Raw genomic sequence first — 27,584 nt, forward strand, 5'->3', positions numbered from 1 at the left:
TGCTTGAATCTTATGCTTGTGACAAGCTGCAGTAGTTTTAGGCGGATGAGATGTTTGTTATGGAAAGATACATAACGAACGGTGTAAAAATTTACTTTAATCAAAGTGTAACTATGTTACCTACTTAACAAAGATGTTTTTGAATTGAAAATATCTTTAGGGCGGAAAGCAAGAGGGAAACCACTGCCCTATTTTCCCCTAAAAAGTAGCATGGAGAATGCTACACCGACAAGAGCGTGGCTCTTAAATTAATGATGATAATGATAACTATGGATGAGCCTTGCACAGGACGGGAAAGGATGGCGTGAAAGAGAGCAGGCCCAGCAGTGGGTGGATACAGGCTGAGTAGATAGATAGATAGAAAGATCAAAGTCATTCCCAACACAAGTACTCTAGTTACTTACTGGGAAGTCTCGACAACAAACTTCGTTACAATTATGAGAAATAAACTATTTTTTTTTATATAGATGACAACTTGTCAAGTGATCTCTCTCTCCTTGACATTTATTATTCCCATCTGATGGTGGAATCTGCCTTCTTCATACTTCTTCCACTTCGCTCTATCAGACGTCAACTCACAACTTGACTACTTGTCAAGGGATGATGAAACGAAATTCAATATTTCGAACTGGATATTGGCATGTTTTCAAAGTAAATTTATTTTAAGCGGCAGCCGTAGTTTAAACAACGGATGTATATATCAACGCAATGGGTTGTAATGATTTTTCCGTTGGCATCGTGTGGACACGTTGGCGTTCAATATATGCAGTGGCAGAAGAAAACTCTAAATGTAAAACTCTTGGAGAAATGTAAAGAAACGCATGCAAATCAATTTATGAGATTCTCGAGATCACCTCGAACGTACATAGGATTTCCGTACTGTTACGAATCTGCTGTGAAGTCACAGGGACTGTAACCTGGAACCTGACAGAGGGCAGCAGTAACTGTCAGTACTATTCAGAGGCGGAGGACAGGAGTCCTAGTATGGCTTTGTAATAGACTACTCTGGGCGCCATCCCACTTACGTCAGACAGAGTACTGCGGGGCGGAAGCCAAGAGGGAAACCACTGCCCTATTTAAGGTAAACGCTCCTATTACCGCCAGGTTAAGCTATGCTCTGATTACCGCTCAGAAATTAAGTACTTCTGTATTTGCTAGTGCAGCTTATTTATTTTATTTGTATTGTTATGACTGTCTTCTGCTAAATACATCAAGAATTTTTAATTTTGAGTGAATATTTTGGATAAAAAATAATTTTATGTCCGAAAACTCACTTTCCTCTATTACCGCCACATAAATTGCGGTTTCTTTCTATTACCGCCTTTGCTGCATCGAATACCGCCAACGAGATATCTAACCAACTATTCAGGTACAATAAAATACTTTATTTAAAAAAAAAGTTGTTTTTACCACTGTTAATGTAGTTAATAGATACATAAATTGGGAAGGCACTGTCTCTTAAAATACAGGTTCACCTAGTTTGAAAGACAGCGTTCCAACAAAAACTGTAAACGAATTGTTTTCAATAATCATCATCATCAACAGCCGTATGACGCCCACTGCTGGGCATAGGCCTCCCCCAAGGATCTCCACAACGATCGGTCCTGCGCTGCCCGCATCCAGCGGCTTCCCGCCACCTTCACCAGATCGTCGGTCCACCTTGTAGCGGGCCTACCCACTGAGCGTCGTCCGACACGTGGTCGCCACTCCAGAACCTTTCCGCCCCAGCGGCCATCGGTTCTCCTCGCTATGTGTCCTGCCCACTGCCACTTGAGTTTTGCAATTCTCCGAGCTATGTCGGTGACTTTAGTTCTCCTGCGGATCTCCTCATTTCTGATTCGATCAAGCAGGGAAATACCGAGCATAGCTCTCTCCATTGCCCGCTGAGCGACACCGAGCCTCCTCACGAGACCCATAGTATGCGGCCACATCTCACTGCCGTAGGTCATCACTGGCAACACGCGCTGGTCAAAGACTTTCGTCTTGAGACACTGGTATTTTGGACGAGAAGATGTTCCGCAGCTTCCCGAACGCTGCCCATCCGAGTTGGATCCGACGAGAGATCTCTTTCTCGAAGTTGGACTTACCTAACTGGATTATTTGTCCTAGGTAAATGTACTGGTCTACAACCTCGAGTGTAACGTTCCCAACCTGAACTGGAGTGGGTGCGACATGGTCGTTGGACATAATTTTTGTTTTTGCCATGTTCATGCTAAGACCCACTCGTTGGGATGCGTTACTGAGATGCTCGAGCATGGTGTTCAGTTCTTCCAGGGTCTCAGCCATTAGGACTATATCATCGGCAAATCGAAGGTGCGTCGGGAACTCACCGTTGATGTTGTTGCCAAATCCTTTCCAGTCCAGAAGCTTAAAAATATCCTCCAATGCAGCAGTGAACAGTTTCGGAGAGATGACATCTCCCTGTCTCACTCCTCGCTGCAGTTGGATCGGATTAGAGCTCTGGTTCTGTACTCGAACTGACATAGTGGCATTTTGGTAGAGGTCCCTTAGCTTTTCGATATACCTATGGTCCACTTGGCACCTCTGAAGAGACTGCAACACCGCTCAGGTCTCGATCGAATCAAAGGCTTTCTCATAGTCCACAAACGCCAAGCAAAGTGGCAGATTATACTCTTCGGTCTTCTGTATAACCTGCCGCAGCGTATGGATGTGGTCTATGGTGCTAAAGCCTTTTCGGAAACCGGCTTGTTCGGGAAGTCGTCAAATCTGTAAGCGAGACGATTCGTAATGACCCTCGAAAACAACTTGTAGACATGGCTCAGAAGCGAGATAGGTCTGTAGTTCTTCAGTAGGGCTTTATCACCTTTCTTGAAGAACAGGACCACCTCGCTTCCGCTCTATGCCCTCTGCGCTTTGCCCTGAAATATGACGGAATTGAAGAGCCTCTGGAGGGCTTTGAGTATTGGCGTTCCGCCCGCTCTCAGAAGTTCTGCTGTGATTCTGTCATCTCCTGCCGCTTTGTTGTTTTTGAGCTGTTTGAGGGCCATCCTAATCTCGTACAGGCTGACGTCCGGGATATCTTCAGTGTAGTGTCGGGTAAGCTTGGCTCGAGGGTCTCGAGCCATGCTTTCGCCTGATGTTTTCGTGGAATATAGCTGTCTATAGAAACTCCCAATCTCCCTCAGGATTTCGGGAGTCGACGAAATGATTCTGTATGAGGAGTTTTCAATAAACTTTATTATTATTGTTATTTTTTTATTAAATGAATTATGACATAAACTACAGAAAAATCTTTTGGTTTCATAGATTTATATACATAATTGACGTCTGTCTCTGTCCGCCCATCTGTCCATCCGTCTGTCTCTGTCTATCCGTCTGTCTCTGCCGGTCCGTCTGTCTCTGTCTATCCGTCTGTCTCTGTCTATCCGTCTGTCTCTGTCCGTCCGTCTGTCCATCCGTCTGTCTCTGTCCGTCCGCCTGTCTCTGTCTGTCCTTCTGTCTCTGTCCGTCCGTCTGTCTCTGCCTGTCCTTCTGTCTATGTCTGTTCTTCTGTCTCTATCTGTCCGTCCGTTTCGGTCTGTCCGTCCGTTTCGGTCTGTCCGTCCGTCTGTCTCTATCTGACCGTCCGTTTCGGTCTGTCCGTCCGTGTCTGTCAGTCCGAAGAATAATGCATCACCCTGTCTATAAGTCATAAGAGGGAATCTATGGTGGCGGTAATAGAAACATGTATGTAATTTCTGTGTTTCAATTTCCGCCACATAAAAATTAGCCTTAAGAAAACAAATAAATATTCAAAATGAGAGCTACGTATGTAATAACCAGTTTCAAAGCATATTTTAATAAATATCTAAAGTATTTAAATTAGAAATTCATAATTACTTCAACTACTTGTTCATACATTTCTTAAAAAAATACATTAACTTATATGCAGCACAGGATACTTGAATTCCACCAAATGTGTGGCGTTAATAGATTTTAATATAGTTCATGAACCATACTATAAAATAAGATGATAACATTATGAATGATTGGGCATGTTACCTTAAATAACTAAAAAATACAAATATCATACAAATATCGATCGCCGCCATAGGTGGCGGTAATAGTAACCAAACTGCAAATGTATGCTTCTATCACCGCCACATTTTAAAACTCAAATTAATCATTTAAAACTAACACAAATATCAAATATAGCATGCTTTCTCAGTTCTTAAACGTATTAACAAGTAGTTATAATTACTAAAATGAAGAAAAATTATGTTTCATCGGACACAAAACCTTAAGAAAAAAATGTTGTATGCTTATGCATTTCAGTAGTGGCTTGTATGGAGCGCGTTGCTTGCGCGGACACTGCACACTTACAGACCAATCACAAATTAGACTGTTGTTGCCCACGCTCAGGGGTATGTTCGTTTCATGGTCAATTAATACATGTATCTTTTGACATTTGAATCAATTTTCTATCTCGGACACAATTCAAAATATCCGCAATTTAAAAAAGGTGGCGGTAAACGATGTCGATTTTTGGGTGGCGTTAATAGGAGCGTTTACCTTATCAGTAAAAAAGTAGCATGGAAAATGCTGCACCGACAAGAGCGTGGCTCTTAAATTGATGATCATGATGACGAATCTGCTAAGTGACGATTTACGTAGAAGGGGTCACATCATCACAGTGTTTATTTCTTTTTATACATAGTTATGCATTGTTTGGCGATAATGACATCAATTCAATATTGCAACGTACAAACTCGTCCAATTTTTACGACAATTTCAATCATCGACGAGGCTTAAAACGCGAGGCATACTGTAGTTTCAATTTTAAACACTGTATCTCAGTCTAGTGGCGGACACTAATAGACTTTTTGCGGTAAAATAAAAAAAATAAACGTGAGAGGGCATCTAGTGTCCATAGCATCGAACAGCGGGCGCGAGCCTTGTTTGTGAGGCGGGGCACTCTCGCGCAACCAACTGTAAACCTTTTGAGTCCAGTCGGCCGCGAGCCGCCCGCCGACCTCGCGCCCCGCGCCGACCCCGCTCGGCGCTCCCCCGCCGACCCTGCTGTAAATACTAGCAGCGGACATCGTGCCGCCCCAACGCCTCGCCTAATGAAAATTCGATCTCTTTATTTTTCATTCCCCTACGTGTTAACTCGCCGCGCCATAAATACTCAATCCAAACGTCCATTTACGACACATCGCTCACTAACACCACCTCGCCGCCGCGTCATGATAAACGTCTCTAATCACCTTTTAATCTCACGCAGTCTGATTATGATTACACTGAATTAATATAAGCAAAGGCCGATTCCCAAACAGTAGGGTTTTAAGCCTTATCGTAGATATAAACAAAGTAGTAATCCATAGCATATGTCTAATAATCTTTAATTACGTGTTCTGTTATTTACTATAATCCACCGAGCTCAAGTTACTATGGAAAAAAACCGTTAAGTAATTCGTATTAGCTGTGATTTAATTAATGCAGTAGGTACTTATATATCATAAACAATATGTTTTTTTAAACACAACAATAAAAATACACAACATCAACTTAAACATAAAAATAATTATTACGTGCCACTACTGGGCACAGTAAGATGATTCCGTGCTTCGGAAGGCACGTTAAGCCGTTGGTCGTAAAACACCTCCACCAACGTACAGTTGGGCAGCGAGGTGGAGTATGCTCCATACCCGCCTACGGTTCACTGAGGGGACAATAAAAAAAAGCATTTTTTTTAAAAGCGTGCCGATAGACGCAGCGCTTATCAATAACGGAACTAATGCAGTTTAACCTCTCTCCATATTGTCCAAAGCCCTCGATCGTGCTACCAAATCCCGTTACAAGCACAAAGCAATTTTTCCCAGCTGAAGCGGACGCCAAAAATTCCGTTCAGAAAAACTGGATATACAGTAATGGGATTAAAGTGAAATACTGGGTGGTGTCGATCGGGAGAAACAAGCGGCTAATGAAGTTATTAATCCGATTTTAAACGGCTTTCCATGTCCGCCGGCTCGCTTGATCGTCCGTAAAAACTGCATTTTGATACTCCGGTGCACAACTTCATTATGACTTTATTATTACTTCGACATTGACTGGAATATACAAATATTTCGTTGGCAATTACCCACAATATCCCAGAAAGAGGAAATGACTGAAAACCAGCGCTGGATGGCGCCATAGCATGGCTTTTGCCCGTATTCATAATTACATAGTTCTTATAGAATGAGCCGTGGTAACCCAGTTGGTAGAACGCTTGCCTCTCACTTTGGATTCGCAGGTTCGAATCCAGAACAGGCCTAAACCAATGATTGTCGAATTTGATTTCGAATTCATGTTTGGATCATAAATGATTATCTCGTGCTCAGCGGTGAAGGAAAACCGTGTCGTTCGGTTAGCACAAAAGGAACGACATAATTATTAGGTACTATGAATATTGACTGTAAAATATATTGTTTCAGGATTCGGATAAGTTTAAGATTCAAATACCTCGAGATGACTCAGGGACGGCTACACCAACAGGTAACTTCGCCTGGTTTAAATTTTTACCTGTCTTCTTAGAGAAATGCAGATAATAAATAATTAAATTAATCTTTGTTGGACTAAAGTAATTCTAACATAATATGAGTTTAATTGTAACTAACTAATAATTATAGTTACTCTCATTATCATTCTTTTTATTATTATGGACTAAAATGTATGTCTGAAATAAATGAATAAATATAGAAAAAAATATAATTATATAACATATTGTTGAAACCGCAAGTAGTAGTTCAACTGGCAACTCAAAATATAGATGGCGCTGTCGAGATTAAACGTGATAATTACCTATTTTCTTATTACTTGAGTACATAATACAATGTAATGGCAGAAGCATATATAAAAAAAAATGTTACTTGATAATTGAATCACGTATAGTTGGCATCAGATCTGGCAACCCCCGTTATCTAGATTTGTTGATTATATTGAAGGTTTTTATTTATATTATTCAAGTTTGTGTTTTCTTTCTCTTTAGGCCTAACAGCCGAACAGCCTCCGTGGTCTAGTGGTTAGAGCGTTAGGCTCACGATCTGGAGGTCCGGGTTCGATTCCCGATGGGGACATTGTCGAAATCACTTTGTTTGGTAAGGACTTTTCAGGCTTGAATCACCTGATTGTCCGAAAAAGTAAGATGATTCCGTGCTCCGGAGGGCACGTTAAGCTGTTGGTCCCGCTATTAGCAGTAAATACACCTCCACCAACCCGCATTGGAGCAGCGTGGTGGAGTATGCTCCATACCCCCTCCGGTTGATTGAGGGGAGGCCTGTGCCCAGCAGTGGGACGTATATAGGCTGTTTATGTATGTACGTATGTGTTTTCTTTCTCTTTATTATATATTAATACTAGGTCAGTTTTTTTTTTCCTTTCGCTCGCTAACACTAAATGTTAATAGATGCTATACATGTTTCAGGTGATAAGAATGGTACCTTACCGCCTATGTACAGTGGAAGTTTCCAAAGAAACGCAGACCTTAGATCACTCAGTAAGTAAAACTATTTTTCTCTCTTATCGTTAGGGCTGTGACCGTCTTCTACTATCTTTAGAGTTGTAACACAACCTTACCAACCTCAGCGACTAAGTGTTAGGGTTTTCATTGACCCGCCATAGGCCCCTGACATGGCTCATGTAACAACTACGTACTTACTACTAAGTAGTAACCGGGACCAACGGCTTAACGTGCAGAAGGAAAAATCATCTTATTACTATCGGACAATCGAGTGACAAAGTGTTCCTGAAAAAAAAAAAACTCAGTTGGGAGTGGATTTGGATTTGTTCCATCCGTCTTTTTCGCTTTGAGCTTCTATTTTTGCAAGTTTTTACTACGTACTTCGCGATGTTACCAGTTCGGCGCCTAATCGCGCACTGAGGTAAAGTACTGTCAAACGTCGCTATATTAACAGTAACTTTGCGTCCCACTTATTGAGCGCTGATTTTGTTTCTACGGTAGTAGAAAATCTATGTGCGTAGTTCGTATAACATCGTCGCGTTTATGCTATCAATAATTATGAAGAAACATTACCTTCTACAAAACAAGATAACAAACTATTTGTACGACTATAGCTAGCGTTCGAATGCATTAATTAGTTAGTAATTTTGAATTGCTAGATAAAGAAATTAAACAGAAATTGGTACCGATTCTAGAACAAAAGTTAATCTTTGTTTTAGTAACGTGTCGATACGTGATTACTGCATGAATATTCTTCTTCTATCGTGTGGGTTGTGAGGTGGATTACCAACCCCATCAACCCTGGTGTCAGGGTCATTATTGAGCTGCCAAAGGTCCCTGACATGTAACGACTACTAACTTACATTAGTAAGTAGTAACCGGGACCAACGGCTTAACATGCCTTCCGAAGCACGTACGCATGAATATTTAAAAGTGACTATTATCTCTGTGTGACAAGTTTCAAAATAGTGCTAATTGCAGAAGTGTCAAACTTAAATAAAATTTCGTTTACATGTGCTAAAATCAGACAAGATTAGAGCCGTGGTACCCCAGTTGGTAGAACGCTTTCCTCTCACTTTGACGTCACAGGTTCGAATCCAGCACAGGCCTGCATTTCCGGAGGTACGTGACCTAACCTGTATTGGGCTGGTTTTCCCTTAGCCGGTTGGAAAGTCAGACAGGCAGTCGGTTCTGTTAAAAACTGGACCTGTCAAATCTTCAGGTTAGGTAAGCAGACTCTGTGAAAAACGGGATAATGCTAGAGGATGATGATGTGTTAGAATCAGATGTATACATAAGATCACGCCTATTTTCCATTGGGGTATGCACAGACCACTTCCACTTACTACAACCCTGAAACACCACTTTCGCTTCATCTGCTCTCATTAATGTCTTCATGCATGCTGGCCGGTTTATAGTATTCTTGACCTAACCTTTCTTTACAATATCGCGACACCAAATACTTCAGAACCCCGATACCGACCCCGTCCGCGTGGTCGACGATTTCCCTCATTCAGCGCTTATCGCTATCGACTAGGGTCGATTAATCCTTTCAATATTCTTCCTCTCTGACGACGCCCTGAGCCGACGTTCGCGCCCAACTGGGCACCCTCAGGCCTGTTGTCTTAAACGTTGTACTGGGTGAGGTAAAATTGTGTAATTTGTAATGTTTCAGGCAATTATAGACCTTACAACTCAGCAGCTGGGACGCCTAGGAAGCGCTCGGTGGCTACAATGGACGCGCAGTCCATACGATCCGTGGAGACCCATGCGCCGCCGCCCACCAGCACCGAGGACAACAAGAAACTCACTAAGTACGTATTTATATACACGGTGTTAGTGACATCGTAACGAAAACTTTGAGGCATGATTCAAGCCATGATTCTGAGTTGATATCAAGTTAAATTTTCCATCGCAAAAGTATAGAACAGAAAATAATTTAAAAAAACACGAAAATTTTCATGAATTTTCCGACAGTATTTTGGAGGTATTGGACCTAACCTGCGTTGGGCTGGTTTGCCCTTCGGGGGTTGGAAGGTCAGACAAGCAATCGCTTAAGTAAAAAAACCGGACCTTGCAAGTCTTCAGATTGGGTAAGCGGACCCCGTGAAAAACGGGATAATGCTAGAGAGATGACGTTTTATTATTTTGTTCCTTTTCCGTCTGTACTGTGGCGACCAAAATATTAATACATGTTATAAAAAACACCAATTTATACTAGGCCTGAGTGAGTGATGGTATTTATATGACACAACGTTTTTAATACCAATAGTGTATGTAATGTAAACAGTTTACGAAACGGTGAAATAGATAATTTGCAATTTTATCTTTTCCTTGTCAAACTGTGCCTAGAGGTAATTAGACTTTAGCATTTTATGATAAACATGGAGCTTGTTTCACGACTTGTTGATAAGTGTTTGATAGGCTGTTTTGATCTTATCTGAGAGATGTATTACAATCAGATATTTATCTGAAAGATAGGCTATAAGACAGTTTCCCCTTGGATTCAGGCTGCCTGTCCATTGAAGAGGTACGTGCTTGCGGAGCTGTGAATCGGATAAATATTAACCAATAGGATAACCAATAAGCTAGAGTACGGCAAGGTGTAAGACAGGGCTGTTCCTTATCTCCACTAATATTTAACATTTTCATAGAGGGTGCCATGAAGGAAATAGCTAAAATCAGTAACGGAATAACAATAAATGGACAGAATATAATTAGTATCAGATTTGCAGACGATATTGCGGCACTGGCCAGTAATAAAGAAGACCTAGAAACCCTACTTAACACAATGAACACAGTTTTTGAAAAATACGACCTTAAAATTAATATAAGTAAAACCAAAATTCTAACAATTTCCAAAACTCCAAAAATAGACAGCCAAATAATTAAGTTAAATAATATCCCGATTGAAAATGTAAAGAACTTTAAGTATCTAGGCAGCATAATAACGAATGACTCAAGATGTACTTTAGACGTTAAAACCAGAATAGCAATGGCAAAACAAGCTTTCCATAACAAAGGGTGCATATTCAAGGCTAGGATTGCCAAATCTATCAGAAAAAGATGTGTCAAAACCTTCGTATGGAGTATAGCCCTCTATGGATGTGAAACTTGGACACTGACACAGAAGGACAGAGAGAGACTCGAGGCCTTTGAAATGTGGTGTTGGAGGAGGATGGAAAGAATAAGTTGGACAGAAAGGGTTACAAATGAGGAAGTGCTAGTAAGAGTAAGGGAAAAGAGACAAATACTGAGAATTATTGAGGACAGAAGAGGCAAGATGATTGGACACCTAATAAGACACGACGAATTCATTAAAAACATCATAGAAGGAAAGCTAGAAGGAAAGAGAGGAAGGGGAAGACCAAGAAGAGCTTACATGGAACAGATTAAAGAAAAGGTTAACGTCGTGTCTTATAGGGAAGTCAAGGAATTGGCCTTTGATAGACTGGAATGGAAAATGCTACACCGACAAGAGCGTGGCTCTTAAATTGATGATGATGAGGATAGCATAAATCTTACAAAACATAAGCTCACGACTATATTACCAATTTGGGTAGTCAGAGGTACATTAATTGCATGATGAAGTAAATTATAGCAGCCCACACCTCTGAGATTTCTGTTAGACCTTCGGAGAGCCTTTTTTGTTATACAACGGTGCAAATGAGAGAATACACGATGCTTGGAATAAGGATTTAAACATAATGGCCCCGATTCCTGCAGACACCGCCTAATTTTATTTTAAGTTATATCCGTCATTTTCATATCCGTCAAAAAGGAAAGGGATGGATGATTCACAGCTCTTAATTTTAGGAAGAATGAGTAAATGAACGAATAACCCGGGCGAATCAAAAGGTACGTCGCTGGTATGCAATCCGTTTGACGTGCTGTCTACTTAACTGTGTCGGGTTATTGACGGATGTAAAATTTTTAGACGGTTGGTTTAGATTTGTGCTTAAAATTGACGTGTGTTCCATAAATTTTATGCTTGTCGATTACCCGTCCCTTTCCTTTTCGGCGGATAAGAAAATGACAGATATAACTTAAAATAAAATTAGATGGTATTTACAGGAATTAGCACCATTGTCTATGTAAAAATATTGTCTTGGTTATATTTTCACACTAGAGGTATAACCATTTGCGCAGCGTTTAACTGCAAAATCAGTGTTGCTGCAAAATAAAAGCAGTTTTGATTGAAATAATTATATTTCCAACTGGCTGCTTTTCTTTTTCGTAAATCCATTCTTCAGACGGCATACACTCCACGTTGCTACACATTTTAAAGCAATTTATCACGAATTTTAGCTGGACAGTATGGAGAACTGTCAAAATTTAGGAACATTCAACAGTGCTGCCGCCTATATTTGAGCTTCTTCATCCTCATTGTAATTTATATTACATACATTCGATAGATAAGTTGTTGGTATTTGTACTAGCGAAGCGGAATCAAAGAAAACAAGTTCTAGCTATACGCATAGAATAATGAATAATACTACGTCTATAAGCTCTGTTTCGAAAAGTTAACAAGTATTTATATTCAGCCTTGTTTAATCTGTTCTCGACTTAGTCCTTACAAAGTCGTTATTCTCTTGCATAATAAATAACAGGAAATTCTATTACGCAATACCTACATACTTCCTGACTGCATGTATATAAAACTATCTCAGAATAGTTTGATCTATTAAATAGAATGATAAGAAAGTATATATTATAACTGATGGCAGAGCAATTATTTCACATCATCCATGCTGTCAAATTTTTTCAGTTTTATATATCGCAGATTCGAATCCAGCATAGGTCTAAACCAATGATTGTCGAATTTGTTTTCGAATTCATGTTTGGATCATAAATGATTATCACGTGCTCAGCGGTGAAGCAAAACATCGTGAGGAAACCCACATTCCCGAGAAATTCAAACTAACCTAACCTAACCTGTATTGGGTTGGTTTTCCTTTCGCGGGTTGGAAGGTCAGACAGGCAGTTGCTTCTGTAAAAAACCGGACCTGCCAAATCTTCTGGGTACGTAAGCGGACCCTGTGAAAAACGCTACAAAAACGGGATAATGCTAGGTGGATGACCACAACATCCTTACCCGTCCCCTAGTAAGAGTAAGGACCTCTGATGAAAATTTCTGAGAAAAAGGGTCTAATCAGTTGCTTTGTGTGATTCTGACTTGTTTGTTGGTTTCAGAAAATACTTGACGTTGATAATCAGCACCATGTATGCTATACTGCTGGTGACACTCGGGTTCATCATATATCTTGGAGATGTGTTTGTCCAATTCTCAGTAGCATCGGTAAGTACCTATATACTTACTTCTTCTTCTATCGTGTGGGTTGTGAAGTGGAGTACCAACTTCATCAACCCTCATCAAAGGGCCCTGACATGGCTCATGTAACGACTGCTTACTTACATCAGTAAGTAATAACCGGGACCAACGGCTTAACGATTACTAGTCATGGATGCCGATTCCGTTGCCCAACTGGGCACCTCAGGCCTGTGGTGTTAAATTTTACACCGGGTGAAAGTCTTCAAAGCTCAATTGAGGCAAATCTACAATAAGTCACGTTAAAAAAAAGCCGATTCCGGCGGACAAAGAGCTACAACTGCGAGAAAATATGGTAAGCAAATTAAAAATTCCTAAATTCCGTAGTCACTGCCTACTCCAAAAGGAAATAGGCGTGATATTATGCATGGGAAGACGTAGAAAGACGTACATGGACCAAATCGGAGATGTCCTTAGAAAAGGTTCAGTACGATCTATACCAACCGGCGTGTGTGTATGAAACGACTGATGAATGTGGAGGAAGCAAGAGAAGTATGTTAGGATCGGAGCAAATAGAATTCCATGGTCTCTGCTTACTTGGGAAATAGGCGTGAGTTTATGTATGTATGTTATGTATGGTTCAGTTGATCTTACTATCTATGATCCAAACATTAATTCAAACTCATGAAGTCGAATTTCGAACCAGGGACACGACGATTCGTGCGATATCCGACGCTTTATTTTCGGGAATGATTCTAATCATATAATAGCCCCGATTCCTGCAGACACCTCCGAAAAGGAAAGGGACGCATAATTGTCAACTGTTAATTTTAAAACGAATGAATAACCCGGGCGAAAACAATAGGCATCTCGCAACTTAATTCTGTCGGGTTATTGGCCAATATAAAATTTTAGAAGGGTTTTTTAAATTATGTTTAAAATTGACGTATATTCCATAAATGTTATGCCTGTTGATTACCCGTCTCTTTCCTTTTCGGCTTAAAATTAGACGGTTTGTACTGGAATCATCGCCAATATTTGTAAATTGTTCGCAGACTTACTCCATCGCCTTAACATTAATTGGATTCTTGTACCACGTGTATTTAATAATCGACATCCAGAGGTATAAGAGTGCTGCACTCAAAAATCAAAAAACCAAATGCGAGTATGAAGAAAAGATGCAAGAATACTTCAGGAAACAAGAGGTAACTTTTCACTGTGTCTTATGTACAGACATGAGCAATATAATGTACCCACTTTAGGACTCTGTCGCACTAACATATTTGACATTTAGTGAGACTTACAGTTCAATTTGTCAAAAAAGTTAATGTGACATGGTACCAAAGTGTATATGTCGTAGCCAGATCGTAGAATTGGCCATTTCATGATGTGTTCGACCATTTCATGAAATAGGCATATTTCATGAAATAGCCAACTTAAGTTGACCATATCGTTGAAACGTCAACGTTTAATGACATTTCAATCAACGTTTGGCCATATCGTTAATGTAGGCGGTGTTATTAATAAAAATGCGAATAGTCGCTTAATTTCTTAGGTTCAAAATTTGATATGCAAAATTGCACAATTACATTGATCTATCGATTATAATATCAATCAAGTTTTAAATATAATCGACACCAGCGCCACTACCGGTGGATAATGGTACTAATTTTACGATATGATTGCCAACGTTTGGCCATATCATGAAGTAATCATGCATTTAGTTTCGTGTTCATTGATTTGGCCAAACTACATCATGATGTGGCCAACGTGTGATATTCTATTTCATGAAATATGCCCATTTCATGAAATGATCGAGCACATCATGAAATGATCAATTCTACGATATGGCCACGACATATATATATATATATATATATTAAAGCTCATGACCATATCATAAAGACCTTAACCGGTAACTCTCCCCCAACACCAATTTGTATTAGGCGGCGACATTACCCCCTCTGTGGGTCTTACTTTAGTTTTAAATTGCTGTAAGCCACTAAGGCGTGAAGGGGAGAGCGGACACTGTTTCGCTTACACTCATGATTTAAATAGCACACGGCAAGAATCAGATTTTTGTACGACCGCCGACCGCGATGTGTCTTAAGACCACCAAAATCTTGGTGAACAAAAATTTTCTTGGTGTTTTTATGACAATTTGTTAAGTGACAAAATTTAAATAAGTAGATAACATAGCATAAACCATGACAACAGGGGTTCTAACCGCTTCAGTAGTGAGTACCGATAAGAAAGAAAGAAAGAAAGAATCGTTTATTATAAAGGGACACCACAGTTACAAATATAAAATAAATAACAAATATATAATATAAAACACGGAGTAACACATAACTTACAATCAAACAAAACACATAATAAAAACAACATACACGAGAAATACAAATAATTGAGTGTATGGACTGGTCAACGATGGTGGTGGTGTCCTTTATAAAAGGGCCTCACTCAGCATAAGCCGCGGCGCGAGCCACGACGCTGGTATTCTGTGGACCCTGCTAAGTGAGGCACGGAAGCCGTGTCTCCCACAAATACAACTTGAATGGATACATAATAATATTTACTTATACTATAAAAACAAAGTAGTTTACAAAAACATATATTAAAAGCGTGTGTGTGTGTGCAGTGTATCTACAAATACATGAAAGAAATACAATAATACTTACAAAACAATACATATAAAACGATGAAATAAACAAATAAATAAAGTTAGAAATGTTAGAATGTGTTTCAAGTTAGTGTGCGTGCGGATTTGAACGAAAGAACGTAGGTAGTATACGTTGCAACCCAAACTGGTTTGGCCGGAGTAAAAAAAGAAAAACTACCGTTAGCGGGCTTACTACGATAAGAAGGTAATCTTCTTCTATCATGTGGGTTTTGAGATCGTTTCCAACTAGTCAAATCAGTTATTTTTTTACTAAACGTCAAAACACGAAATGACTATGGAATTTGTATGAAAAAGCATACTGTGACGTCATAGAAAAACGTGATAAAATGTCGGACTTATAATTATGTTTTTCTTGATTAAATATCATAAATAAGTTAAATAGAAAAAAGAAAATGTTTTTCATTAGTTTTAGATCTGTATTTATTTAGTAATCAGAATTTCATATCACAAACAAGCACTTTTCGTCGTTTTCAGCCATCCTAACTTTAAATTTTTTTATGAACTAGACGAAATACCGAAAATTCCGGGATCTCGCGGGATTGATATTTTCAATCCCGCGGGATCTCGAGTCGGGATTGCAATCCCTAAATATCACATTATTTCTCATGACAGGAGGAGTATGGCACAGGTTCTCCCGGCGATCGGACCCCGGATGGATATAGGCACTTCCCTGCCCCTTCCCTCGTACCCATCAAACATGACTACTGCTTCAACCAAGGCAGACATTCTGGAAGTTTCTACCTTAAGCTTGGAGCTGCAGGTAATATACTGTTTCATTGTCTGTACTATAACGCTTTTGTGATCAGTAATTATTATTATTCATTACTAAGTAATGTGGGATATAGTGTGTCCTTTGTTTGGTAAGGACTTTTCAGGCTTGAATCACCTGATTGTCCGAAAAAGTAACATGATTCCGTGCTCCGGAGGGCACGTTAAGCCGTAGGTCCCGGCTATTAGCCGTAAAAAACACCTCCACCAACCCGCATTGGAGTAGCGTGGTGGAGTATGCTCCATACCCCCTCCGGTTGATTGAGGGGAGGCCTGTGCCCAGCTGTGGGACGTATATAGGCTATTTATGTTATGTTATGTATGTGGAATATAGAAATAAAACGGGATATGTTAAATATCTTTACTCCTATTTTAATTAATTTTAACAAAACAAAAAAAAAAACTTCTTCCCTTATCCTCTAACCCTGACAGACCTCGCACCATAGACCTTTTTTGTTTTAGTTTTCCCCGAAGGGTAAGGCAAAGGGAACTATGCCCATACAGCCATGTCTGACGTATTTTTTTTCTTGATGATTAATGAAATGATGAAAGGTGATGATGATGAAACCTAAGCCCCCACCCTCGGAGTAGACTCCTACTCCGAACCCCAAACGAATTAACTCAAAAGTCCGCATAAACTTTTGAGTTATGAAGCGGCTTCCCGGCACAAAGCGAAAATAGGCAGATACACTTTGTTTATTGAATACTCCAATATAATAACACTCGCGAATGTCTTCCGACTAACTTAATGCGATCATTAACCACAAAACACCACTTCGCATTAATTATTTAGATTACTCAATGAAGAAAGCAACTGTCCCGTTCCCTTTTCCCGCCGAAAAAGCCGCACCATAGACCCCTTTCTTATTTTTAAAAACTGCCTTACGTCCCATTCGTTAACCATCCTCCATTGATACCATAAACAATCAAATTCCCATTCATTATCCTTCCATAGTACGGTCACGAGCATTAATATGTATACACTTTGGAACCATGTCACATTAACTTTTTTGACAAATTGAACTGTAAGTCTCACTAAATGTCAAATATGTTAGTGCGACAGAATCCTAAAGTGGGTACATTATATTGCTCATGACTGTACTCACTTTCCTACAGTAATGTGCGTGTTCCCAGACGAGAATGTTCCCGTTGTAAAAAAATCTTTAATAGTAAGGATCCTGGCCTCGATTCCTGTAAACACCTTCTAATTTTATTTTAAGTTATATGTATAATTTTCTTATCCACTGAAAAGGAAAGGGACGGATGATTGACAGCTGTTAATTTTAAAGTGAATGAATAACCCGGACGAATCAAACAGGTATCTCGCTGGTATGCAAACCGTTTGACGTGTCCTGTCAACTTAATTCTGTCAGGTTATTGGCCAATGTAAAATTTTTAGTGGGTTATTTTATATATATGTGCTTATATAAATTTCATGCCTGTCGATTACCCGTCCCTTTCCTTTTTGGCGGATAAGAAAATGACAAGTATAACGTTGCAGGTTTCGCCCTTGGCAACTTGGTGCACTCGGTCCTCCTCATAACAGTGCAAGTAGCCTTCCTCTTCGACGAAAATATCGACAACGAACACTGCATCGATTACGTCCGCCTCACCTTGGACATCATCCATCCTGTCTACTGCTTCCTTCAGCTGTTCTTCGTCTTCAAATACTCTAATGTCATCATTTTGAAAGGACAGGTAAGGGAAAGTTATCTTTGTTGAGTCCTTTCACTCGGCTGATGGACTCAGGGCTTTTATGGACTTTAAAATAAGAAAGTTTGTCACTTTTTTGTAACTTTCAGGGTGTAGCCCGCTTTGCTTTCATGCATATGATTGGTAGCAGCTTATGTTTCTGGATATCAGCCATTGTGAGGGAGACCATCCTGGCTCTGACCATCTACGCGCAGTACCTGTACGGCAGTGGCGAGTACGACGAGTATGAAGATACCACGAGGATGAATGCAACAACAACAGCACAAAACATATTTGGTAAACTGATATTTTTGTAGAGTATTGGTATATTTGTAATGTTCTGGCTTGAATTTTCTCAGCCTAACATCAGAGTCGAGTTCTTTATAAGTAGAAATATGAATACGTACTTCTGATACTCCTTCACTTTTGCTCCTCTTATTAAAATCTTCATACATGTGGGAGTGAGCGGGAAAATAAACTCTGAAACGTTATAACCCACAATATTTTCTTAAATTTAATTAACTTATCATTCAAATTAGAAAAACGCCTTCAGCAGCGCAGCGTGCACACACGTCGTCATTCCTCTTAGTTCTTTCTTTGTTCAACTGAATACGTCTTCACTCATATCTTTTCTCTTTCACACACGAATTTTGCATCTCTGTCTCACGCACCTGTCTCTTTCTTACTCGTTACTGTACAACATACATTGTAGATATTAATTATTTAAAATCCTAATCATCATTAATTTCAGAGCCACGCTCTTGTCGTTGTAGCATTCTCCATTCTTGTCTATCAAAGGCCAATTCTTTCACTTCTTTATAAGAACGACGTTCACTTTCTCTTTAATCTGTTCCATGTGAACTCTTCTTGGTCTTCCCCTTCATCTCTTTTCTTGTAGCTTCCCTTCTATGATGTTTTTAATTAATTCGTCGTGTCTTATTAAGTGTCCAATCATCTTGCCTCTTCTAAAATCCTAATATACTTAGATAATAAATATTTTCAGACATGGAGAACAATCGGTTCTTCAACATCTCGGATCTGTACGACGAGACATGTGTGGGGTCAGCAGCCGTGTCCGCCATCTTTGATAGCTTCTCGCCGTACCTGTACCCTTTCAGCATAGAGTTCAATATTCTAATCGGTATGTATCACAATACTTATAATACAATATAACCTTTGTTGAGCACGAATTCCTTTTTTCTTTGGATCATAAATTATTATCATGTGCTCAGCGGTGAAGGAAAACATCGTAAAGAAACCCAAATTCCCGACAAACGCACTTCGGAGGTGACCTAACCTGTATTAGGCTGACTTTTTCCTTAGGGTTGAAAGGACAGATAGGCCACCGGACCGGTCAAATCATCAGTTTAGGTAAGCGGAACTCGTGAAAATGGGATGACGCTAGGAATATGATGAGCACAAAGGACACCTAATACCGAAAGCTTATTCATTTATAAGTGCTTTGTACTTAATTCCGCTGGGGCGGAAGGGTTCTAGAATGGCGACCACGTGTCGGACGACGCGTGGGTAGGCCCGCTACAAGGTGGACCGACGATCTAGTGAAGGTCGCCAGAAGCCGCTGGATGCGGGCAGCGCAGGACCGATCGTCGTGGAGATCCTTGGGGGAGGCCTATGCCCAGCAGTGGGCGTCGTACGGCTGATGATGATGATGATGTACTTAATTAGCTTTTCCTTCCTAAGCCCAGCATGTTGGAAATTTATATAAAGGGCAACTCTGCCGTCTAACATTTCTCTTTTCTCTACGACATTACACCGTAAACTTGTAACCGTGTGGTCTTATGCAAACAATTCGATTTCAAATGGATTCATCGCATTTTATTGTGAAGAAACAATACAAGCCCCTTCATAATTTGGTTCTTCATAACAAATTGTACCCTCTCCTGAACATGTTCTACTTATATTGATTATTACTTATTTAATTATGTTTAGACAATCTGTGCATTAGTACAATGCGTATATCAATTACAGTTGCTGTATACTACATAATTTGGAGTAATATTGGCAACTGCCATAGTGAAGACACCAGCAACTCCGAAACCAACACAACCCTCGAAGACAGCTATTCAGTATGCAAGTGAGTATTATACCAATACGAAAGCTTTTATCAGAAAGTCTAGTTTTTCGAAGTTTTCAACCTGATGATATAACCTCCCCCATTATCATCCTTGGTTCTTTACTTAACCTTCACAAATCCTCTCCAACACAAACCGGGAGCTGATCCACAAATCGTGGCTGACTTTGCAAACATAATGACGACAAATTCTTTTAGAACATTGCAGACAGTATATGTGTGTGCTACATGCGTCGCATGCGCAGATACCTGCAATGTTCTAAAATAATTTGTGTTTTATTGACAATAGCAAAAGGTGCTAATCACATTCGCTGAAATTTCAGATACGTCAGTTAGCGGCGTACTTAAGTATTTCTATCCATCTCTCATCTTTTCTTGTAACAGGATCCCAATAGCGGATGAGGATAACGACTACACAAGCAACATGGTGATCTATGCGGACTGCCACGCGTCCAACAAGGGCTTGTTCCTCGGGCTGGTCGTCATGGTCATCATCGTGGGCATGCTCATCGTGGGCTTCGTCTTCAGCAGCGTGGGCGGGTGAGTGATTACTTATATTTATAAGATGGTGTTGCTGTTGCAGTTTTTTGTCATTTCTTCTCAGCCGTAACACCTTGCGAAATGACATAAATTCAAAATTAAAAAATGTTACATTGACCTTTAACAAGTTTATCCATGATAATTACGTTGAATAAATTATTCTAATTTCTGATATGTGCCATAATATAAACAACTAAGTACTTACTGAACATAATTATACCCTAAGGCCAGTTGCTATTCAGGTTGTGAGAAGCTCGTTCGTTATGTAAAAATTACGATTTAATATGTTATGTTACAAAGTCATTAAGTGAAGGAAATAATCTAAAACAACAACACCAATTTGATTAAAAATTGTTTCTTTTTTTGCAGAGAGTTCATAGAAATTGGCTACATAGTGAACAACGCTACCAAACTGGGTCTCCACGGGTTGATGCTGTTTGCATCTATCCTGGCCTTCACCCAGACCACCAAACTTGATATCAACGAGCATCCGATATCCCTCCTCGATGATATTCTCCTCTTCATCTGTCTTCCACCCTTCTTCATGGAAACTGTCTTCTCGCTAATAGCTACTCTTACCATCTTGAATATTACGAACACCGTGGATTACACCATTATGGTTAGTGGAAATGTTTTTTTTTTTTTGCCATATTCGTAAAATACTAATAGCACTAATAGAACCCTTCAATCTTCTATTTATTACAAATTTTATTAACTGAAGTATACAGGGTCTTAGTGACACTGTACCGAGTTCTGAGTTAATATCAAGTGGAATTTCTTCTTCGCCTTTCATCCTCTGTTAGGATGCAGGGTCCGAACAACAAGTAGAATTCGCCGTCACAAAATTCATGATTATTTCAAATCAAATCAAATACTTAATACATTATTGCACAGAACTATTCATTATTATTTTTGTTTTCTTTTTAATTATTTTAAATTCCAAACTAATTCACCTGGATTTTAACTCAGAATTACGAGCTAAGCATGACCAGTATTCGGAACGGTGTCACTTACACCCTGTATTAGATCAATTTAAATGTTATCATCAAGTAATAAAAACTAGACAGGCGTTTGTAACGCTTGGCGCTCTGCTCACAGGAGATGATAAATAAAATCTTCGCAGTTTTTCTCTTATCAGTGCACTTTGCGTCAACAGTAAAAGTTTTTAAAGTACTCCCACTTTGGAGGTATCAACTCTAAAACACTAATCAAAATTTGGCACGATTTCATCGGCAAACTCTTCTTTCAGGTAATACAAGTTCTAGTCCAAACTCCCTTGATAATCGACGCTTTACGCCGCTGCAGCAACTCCCGCAAGCTCCGCAGACAGAAGCCTGGCAGGGAGCTGATCATGTTCCTCCTCATCACCAACGTGGCCATGTGGCTCCTCTACACGTTCTCGTACAAGTCTCCCGACAGCCTCGACGAGAGGTACGAGTTCTACGGCAAGGTGCTCTGGACTATCCTCGGCCACGTCAGCTTACCCCTCATCATGTTCTACAGGTTCCACTCCAGTGTCTGCTTCGCTGATATCTGGGACTCGGCTTACAAACCCGGCTCGGAACATTAGTACCCACCTATTTAGTTAATTTTATTCTATTTAAATACCACTTCACCAACTCGCAATGAAGCAACGTGTTGGAGTATGCTTCATACTCTCTCCGATTGATTGAAGGGAGATCTGTGCCCAGCAATGGGACGTCGTCTTTTATTGTGTGTGTTATGAGGCGGATTATTAACCTCATCAAACCTGGCGTCACGGTTAATATTGAGCTGCCAAAGGCCCCTGACGTGACTCATGTAACGACTACGTTCTTACATGTCTCCCGAAGTACGAATCATCTTACTGTCGGACCAACGGGTGTTCAGCCTGCAAATAAGGCCACATCGAAGCTATTCATCTAATTCATCCATACTGTTCATAAGAACGTTTATGGCATACTTACATTATGGTAAGGCTACTTGACAACCTACTCAAATGAGATAAAATACAACACAAAAAGTCTTTATTGCACTTAAATCACATTAAAAATACATTAGTATTATAATTAGATTGGTAGTACAACAGGCGGCCTACTACTTACTATACTACGTAAGAAATCAGAAATCATTTATTCGTTTAGGATAGGTAGGTACAGAGTCACAATATGGTATAAAGCAGTGTTACAGCATCTCTATCCTGCTAATTATCTACAATAAAACGTAAATATTAGTAACATACCCAGTTTTAATCAGTAAATGTTAAGTACCACAAATGTCACTTATTACGGAAACCCAATATTGGCCCCGATTCCTGCAGACACCGCCTAATTTTAATTTAAGTTATATCCGTCATTTTCATATCCGTCGAAAAGGAAAGGGATGGATGATTCACAGCTCTTAATTTTAGGAAGAATAAGTAAATGAATGAATAACCCGGGCGAATCAAAAGGTACGTCGCTGGTATGCAATCCGTTTGACGTGCTGTCTACTTAACTGTGTCGGGTTATTGACGGATGTAAAATTTTTAGACGGTTGGTTTAGATTTGTGCTTAAAATTGACGTGTGTTCCATAAATTTTATGCTTGTCGATTACCCGTCCCTTTCCTTTTCGGCGGATAAGAAAATGACAGATATAACTTAAAATAAAATTAGATGGTATTTACAGGAATTAGCACCATTATTACTACAAATTAGCAACTAGTGTTTCAGTTTTTCGCTTCTCTCGACAATAATCGTCTTCACTTGTTTTTTTCTTTGTAGTCCCAGACGGAACACCAAAACATTTTTCTCTTAAAAAGTGACGTGACGTTCCTTTTTTGAAATTGCCAACACTATTAGTAATAAGCCATATAAGAAACTTACTGTTGTATGGTATGATTTATTTTAGAGAATGCGAACTTCGTGTCATAATAAATAAATAAAATGAAACGTCAATACAAAAGGTTTCTAAGGAGTTTGTATGATATCAAATACTGCCCTGTGACGCCATCAATAATAGGGGTCAAACGTCATCATACTCATTGTTATTTAATTTATAAAATTATATTATAAGTATCGTATCGATATATAAAATAAAGTAAACTGTAGATATTAGATATATACGCTTAGAATTAGTACTGCGTTATATTTATTGCATTAATTAATATAAGTATTTCTTTAAGATTCATAATTGCGATACCCAAAATTACATTTATTGTACATATTTTATGAAATAGATTTACTATTGTATTATTATGCATAACATTCGAGTTAGAAATAAGTATTTTTATAATGTACTAGCTTTTGCCCGCGACTTCGTCCGCGTGGAAGGATTTTTCCCGCTAATTCCTGTTCCCGTGAGAATTCCGGGAATTCCTTTCTTAGTGCACCTCTACGGTACCTAAGCTACGTCCCTTCCAAATTTCAAGTGCCTACGTTTAGCCGTTTAGGCTGTGCGTTGATATGTCAGTCAGTCAGTTTCTCCTTTTATATTTAGAGAAAGATTCTACGTAGGTAAGTGCACTACAGAAAAGGGTCACAACAATGTATAAGAATAAGTATTTTAGGTAAGAAAATAAAAATCGTAATGTTATGTTCATAAATGTGCACTTTTGTATGTTTAAATAATCATAATTCCTTGTACAAGAAATTATAAAACATGTTTTTTATGACAAATAATTTTGATGTAAAATGTCTTTAAGAGTAAACATAATAAATAACTGAAGAACATTATCCGTCTCCTTTTCAATCAAACAATCAGACATAACACATGAATACAGTAGAATTTGGGCGGCCTTGTTGCTCTAGAGCAATTTCTTCCAGGCAACCACCAAAAGGAAACAAAGATTTACAAACAACTTGGATGCGGGATGGTGCAACAAGAAATAAGTAAGTACCTAAAAGTCGACCTTTTCTGGCTAACGATCCAAAAGCCTGCACCAAGTGTGATTAGTCACGACTCATTTGTAAAACTAGATTAGTTCTCAGACTACATTACGTAATATACCCACCAAAGCGTAATGTAAAATAAAATGGTTGTTCCACATGAGTGGAGTCAGTGTGCCGCGCCGTGCGGTCCATTGCGTCAGAAGCACAAGGTTTACCTATTGGCACAAAGCACGTAGGTACCTATAATAGTGCCTCCGCCTTAGCTGACCAACTCGGGCACTACCAGGCACTTAATTAGCGGCGGTGCCCCTAATGCAATTACCGAATATTAGGTTAAGTACTACGCCGGGCAGGACGCACTTAGCTCCGTCCGAGATACAAACTAGTTACATCGAAGACAAACCACAATATGTCTACGATATACCTAATATTTGCTCAAGTTGATAAACCTCCAGTAACCACATTATACACATCGAGTTACGTTGAAAATTCTCACTGAAAATACGGGAAAATAACAGAAGATAAAAACAAAGCGACAATACCTATGCTTACTTACCGACTCACATTGTATTTACGTGCAGTCATTGGGCCAGAAAAAGTAGTCAGTAATACAAAGGTCCGTATTGAGAAGCACTTACATTACGTTTTAACATTACCGACCGAAGTTCGTTATTTTAGAGTCTATTTTGGGTGTGCTTTGTTGTTGTGGCATAGAAAAAATATGATCCTAAGCATTAGGGCAATGGACGACGTGCGGATATGCGCTCTAGTGACCAATGCCACTGTTGTCTAATTGTTTCCGATCTCTGAATAACCACCGCGATGGATTGACGAAATGTGAACACGTGAATGGGACCCGATAAAGGTATTTTCAATGCTTCAATGCCCTACTGCGATGCGTCAGTATTTCGGTACATTTTGCTGGTCATTCCCCAATTCAAAAGTCGCTTTCATTGCAACAAAAACCATACCTTTTTATTTGCAAATTGAATGAATTGAATGTACGATTCCGTTTATGTTATTTTGAAACGCTTAAGAAAAATATGACGTAATTAAATGTTACACATTTTTGCTTGCATTATCGGAAAAGTGGTGCTAATTCCTGTAGTTACCATCTAATTTTACTTTAGGTTATACCTGTCGTTTTCTTATCCGCCGAAAAGGAAAGAGACGGGTGATTGATTTCTCTGTTAATTTTAAAATGAATGAGTGAACAACCTGGGCGAATCATATAGACATCACGCTAGTACGCAACCTATTTGACGTGTGTTGTTAACTTAATTTGGTCGTGTTATTCACCATTGTAAAATTTTGAGAGGGTCGTTTAATTTTCTGTCTAAAATTGACGTGTGTGCCATAAATTTTATACGTCTCCCTTTCCTATGTGGCGTATAAGAAAATGACAGGAATAACTTAAAATAAAATCAGAGTGTGTTTTTTACAATCAGCATCAAATAACAAGTTAAAATACCGCATACAAGCAACCACACAAGTTCATGCCCACAATATCATGCTGATAACCTTTAAAATTATAAATAAAGTGTATATTTTCATTTAATACAATTTGTAAATAACATGTAGGATTGTTTAAACCTGGCAGACTCAGGTGGCTACCGTCCATTAGCATGTCGGTACAAAATTAATACCCTTTTATTTTTCCGATATCTACTTTAAACTGAGCGCAATAATTGGATCATAAAAGCGTTGGCCGAATCCCGTGTCCCTACTAATTGGTTTACAGTATGGGCCTTGTAATAAACAATCAATTTGTCCCCAACGAACATAATGAGATGAACAATGTGGTTACAGTTCTTTTATAACTTTTAGCCAATTAGTAACACACTTTTCAATATTAATATCGTCACTGGAAAGGCAAAATTACGTAAGCGCCAAAATAGGTATTTTGGGTTTTTTATATATTCGGAATCAGCGTTTCATTCTGCGTCGATCTGTCTGGGTAGCATTGCGATACGAGCACTTTTTTGGCGCTTACGTAAATTTGAAAATAGTTGACTTTTTTCAATTCCAGTTTCTTAAACGACAAGATTTTGTTGTTTTTTTCGTGACTGGTGTATAAGTAATATTGTGGTCCTATATAATAACTACATATTAACTTTAAGTAAATTTGGCATTCTATAGTTTGAAAAGTATCATTTTATTAGTAATTTTGGACTACTGAAAATTAAATATAGACTATGTATAAGTCATTTTTATTTACAGCTTTTAAAATAAGTAAGGCGTATAAGAAAAAAATGTCTTAGCATGTTTATGCAGTGAATGGCGTATAAGTAATTTTGACTTACAGTATTTAGAATAAGTAAGGCGTGTACGTAAATTTGCCTTCGCATTTTTATGCTGTTATTAAGCAAGTTTGTGGGCTAGCAGTAAGTTTCCCAGGAAGTTATTTTTTAACAATAGATCTAAAAGTAAAACTATTTTAGAATTGATTTTATAATTTATTAGCGACCCGGCTTCGCTCGGATGCAATGCTGAGGAAAAATGAAATTATTTACGACATCACATTAAAATCCTCAAAAATAACAGTATTTTTACACTATTTATTGGATGTTATTATACATACCTATAAACTTTCCTCTTGAATCACTCTATCTACTAAAGAAAATTGCATCAAAATCCGTTGCGCAATTTTAAAGATTTAAGCGTACATAGGGATATAGGGACAGAAAAAGCGACTTTGTTATACTTTTTAAGTTCTGTCGTTTGCATATTTAGCGCCAATTTTGAATTGAGAACTCAAAATACAAATTTGTTGGAATTTCGAATATCAAAACAATTGAAAACATTAGGATTAATGCAATTGTTTAGTCACAGCGTTGGTTTGAATCTGTCAGGTCACGTCCGAAAATGAATCTTACAAAGAAAAAATTTCTATAACTTTCGAAGAGGCCTACTGCGACTTCAGTGTTTCAAACAGTTAAAATCTCTATTCCACGATGAAGTGCCATGTCTGCGAGCCATCGAACGCTGGTATTTAGAATTCGAGCGTGGACATCCGCCTTCACTGAAGATAATTATCGTTGCTGTGAGACAACTAATCCTCAAAAATCGTCATGTGACATACCGAGAATAGAGGCGTTATTAGGCATTTCAGGGACAACCATTTAAACGATATTGAATGAGGCACTTGGTGTGAGAAAACTAGTTTGCCGTTGCATCCCGCATTTTCTGACGATCATAAGGTAGCCCGCGTCAGATGGTGTAAGAAAACTCTTCAGAGGTTCAACCGAGG

At 39.0% G+C, this 27,584-nt stretch overlaps 1 protein-coding gene across 1 annotated transcript in view; it reads left to right on the top strand.

Moving 5' to 3' along the window:
- The window catches only part of LOC126366111 (proton channel OtopLc-like), a 31,150-nt gene extending 6,972 nt beyond the window's left edge, over nucleotides 1-24,178 (top strand). The window contains exons 3-15 of the mRNA XM_050009045.1: nucleotides 6,417-6,477; nucleotides 7,406-7,477; nucleotides 9,117-9,255; nucleotides 12,635-12,740; nucleotides 13,766-13,915; nucleotides 16,006-16,153; nucleotides 17,663-17,859; nucleotides 17,964-18,150; nucleotides 18,857-18,994; nucleotides 19,843-19,948; nucleotides 20,330-20,485; nucleotides 20,855-21,104; nucleotides 21,735-24,178. Of these exons, the coding sequence (XP_049865002.1) occupies nucleotides 6,417-6,477; nucleotides 7,406-7,477; nucleotides 9,117-9,255; nucleotides 12,635-12,740; nucleotides 13,766-13,915; nucleotides 16,006-16,153; nucleotides 17,663-17,859; nucleotides 17,964-18,150; nucleotides 18,857-18,994; nucleotides 19,843-19,948; nucleotides 20,330-20,485; nucleotides 20,855-21,104; nucleotides 21,735-22,055 (2,031 nt within the window). The 3' untranslated portion in view covers nucleotides 22,056-24,178. The remainder of the gene's footprint in view (nucleotides 1-6,416; nucleotides 6,478-7,405; nucleotides 7,478-9,116; nucleotides 9,256-12,634; nucleotides 12,741-13,765; nucleotides 13,916-16,005; nucleotides 16,154-17,662; nucleotides 17,860-17,963; nucleotides 18,151-18,856; nucleotides 18,995-19,842; nucleotides 19,949-20,329; nucleotides 20,486-20,854; nucleotides 21,105-21,734) is intronic.
- Nucleotides 24,179-27,584: the final 3,406 nt, after the last annotated feature.

The sequence above is a fragment of the Pectinophora gossypiella genome, chromosome 4, assembly GCF_024362695.1.
Source record: "Pectinophora gossypiella chromosome 4, ilPecGoss1.1, whole genome shotgun sequence".
NCBI classification, from domain to species: domain Eukaryota; kingdom Metazoa; phylum Arthropoda; class Insecta; order Lepidoptera; family Gelechiidae; genus Pectinophora; species Pectinophora gossypiella.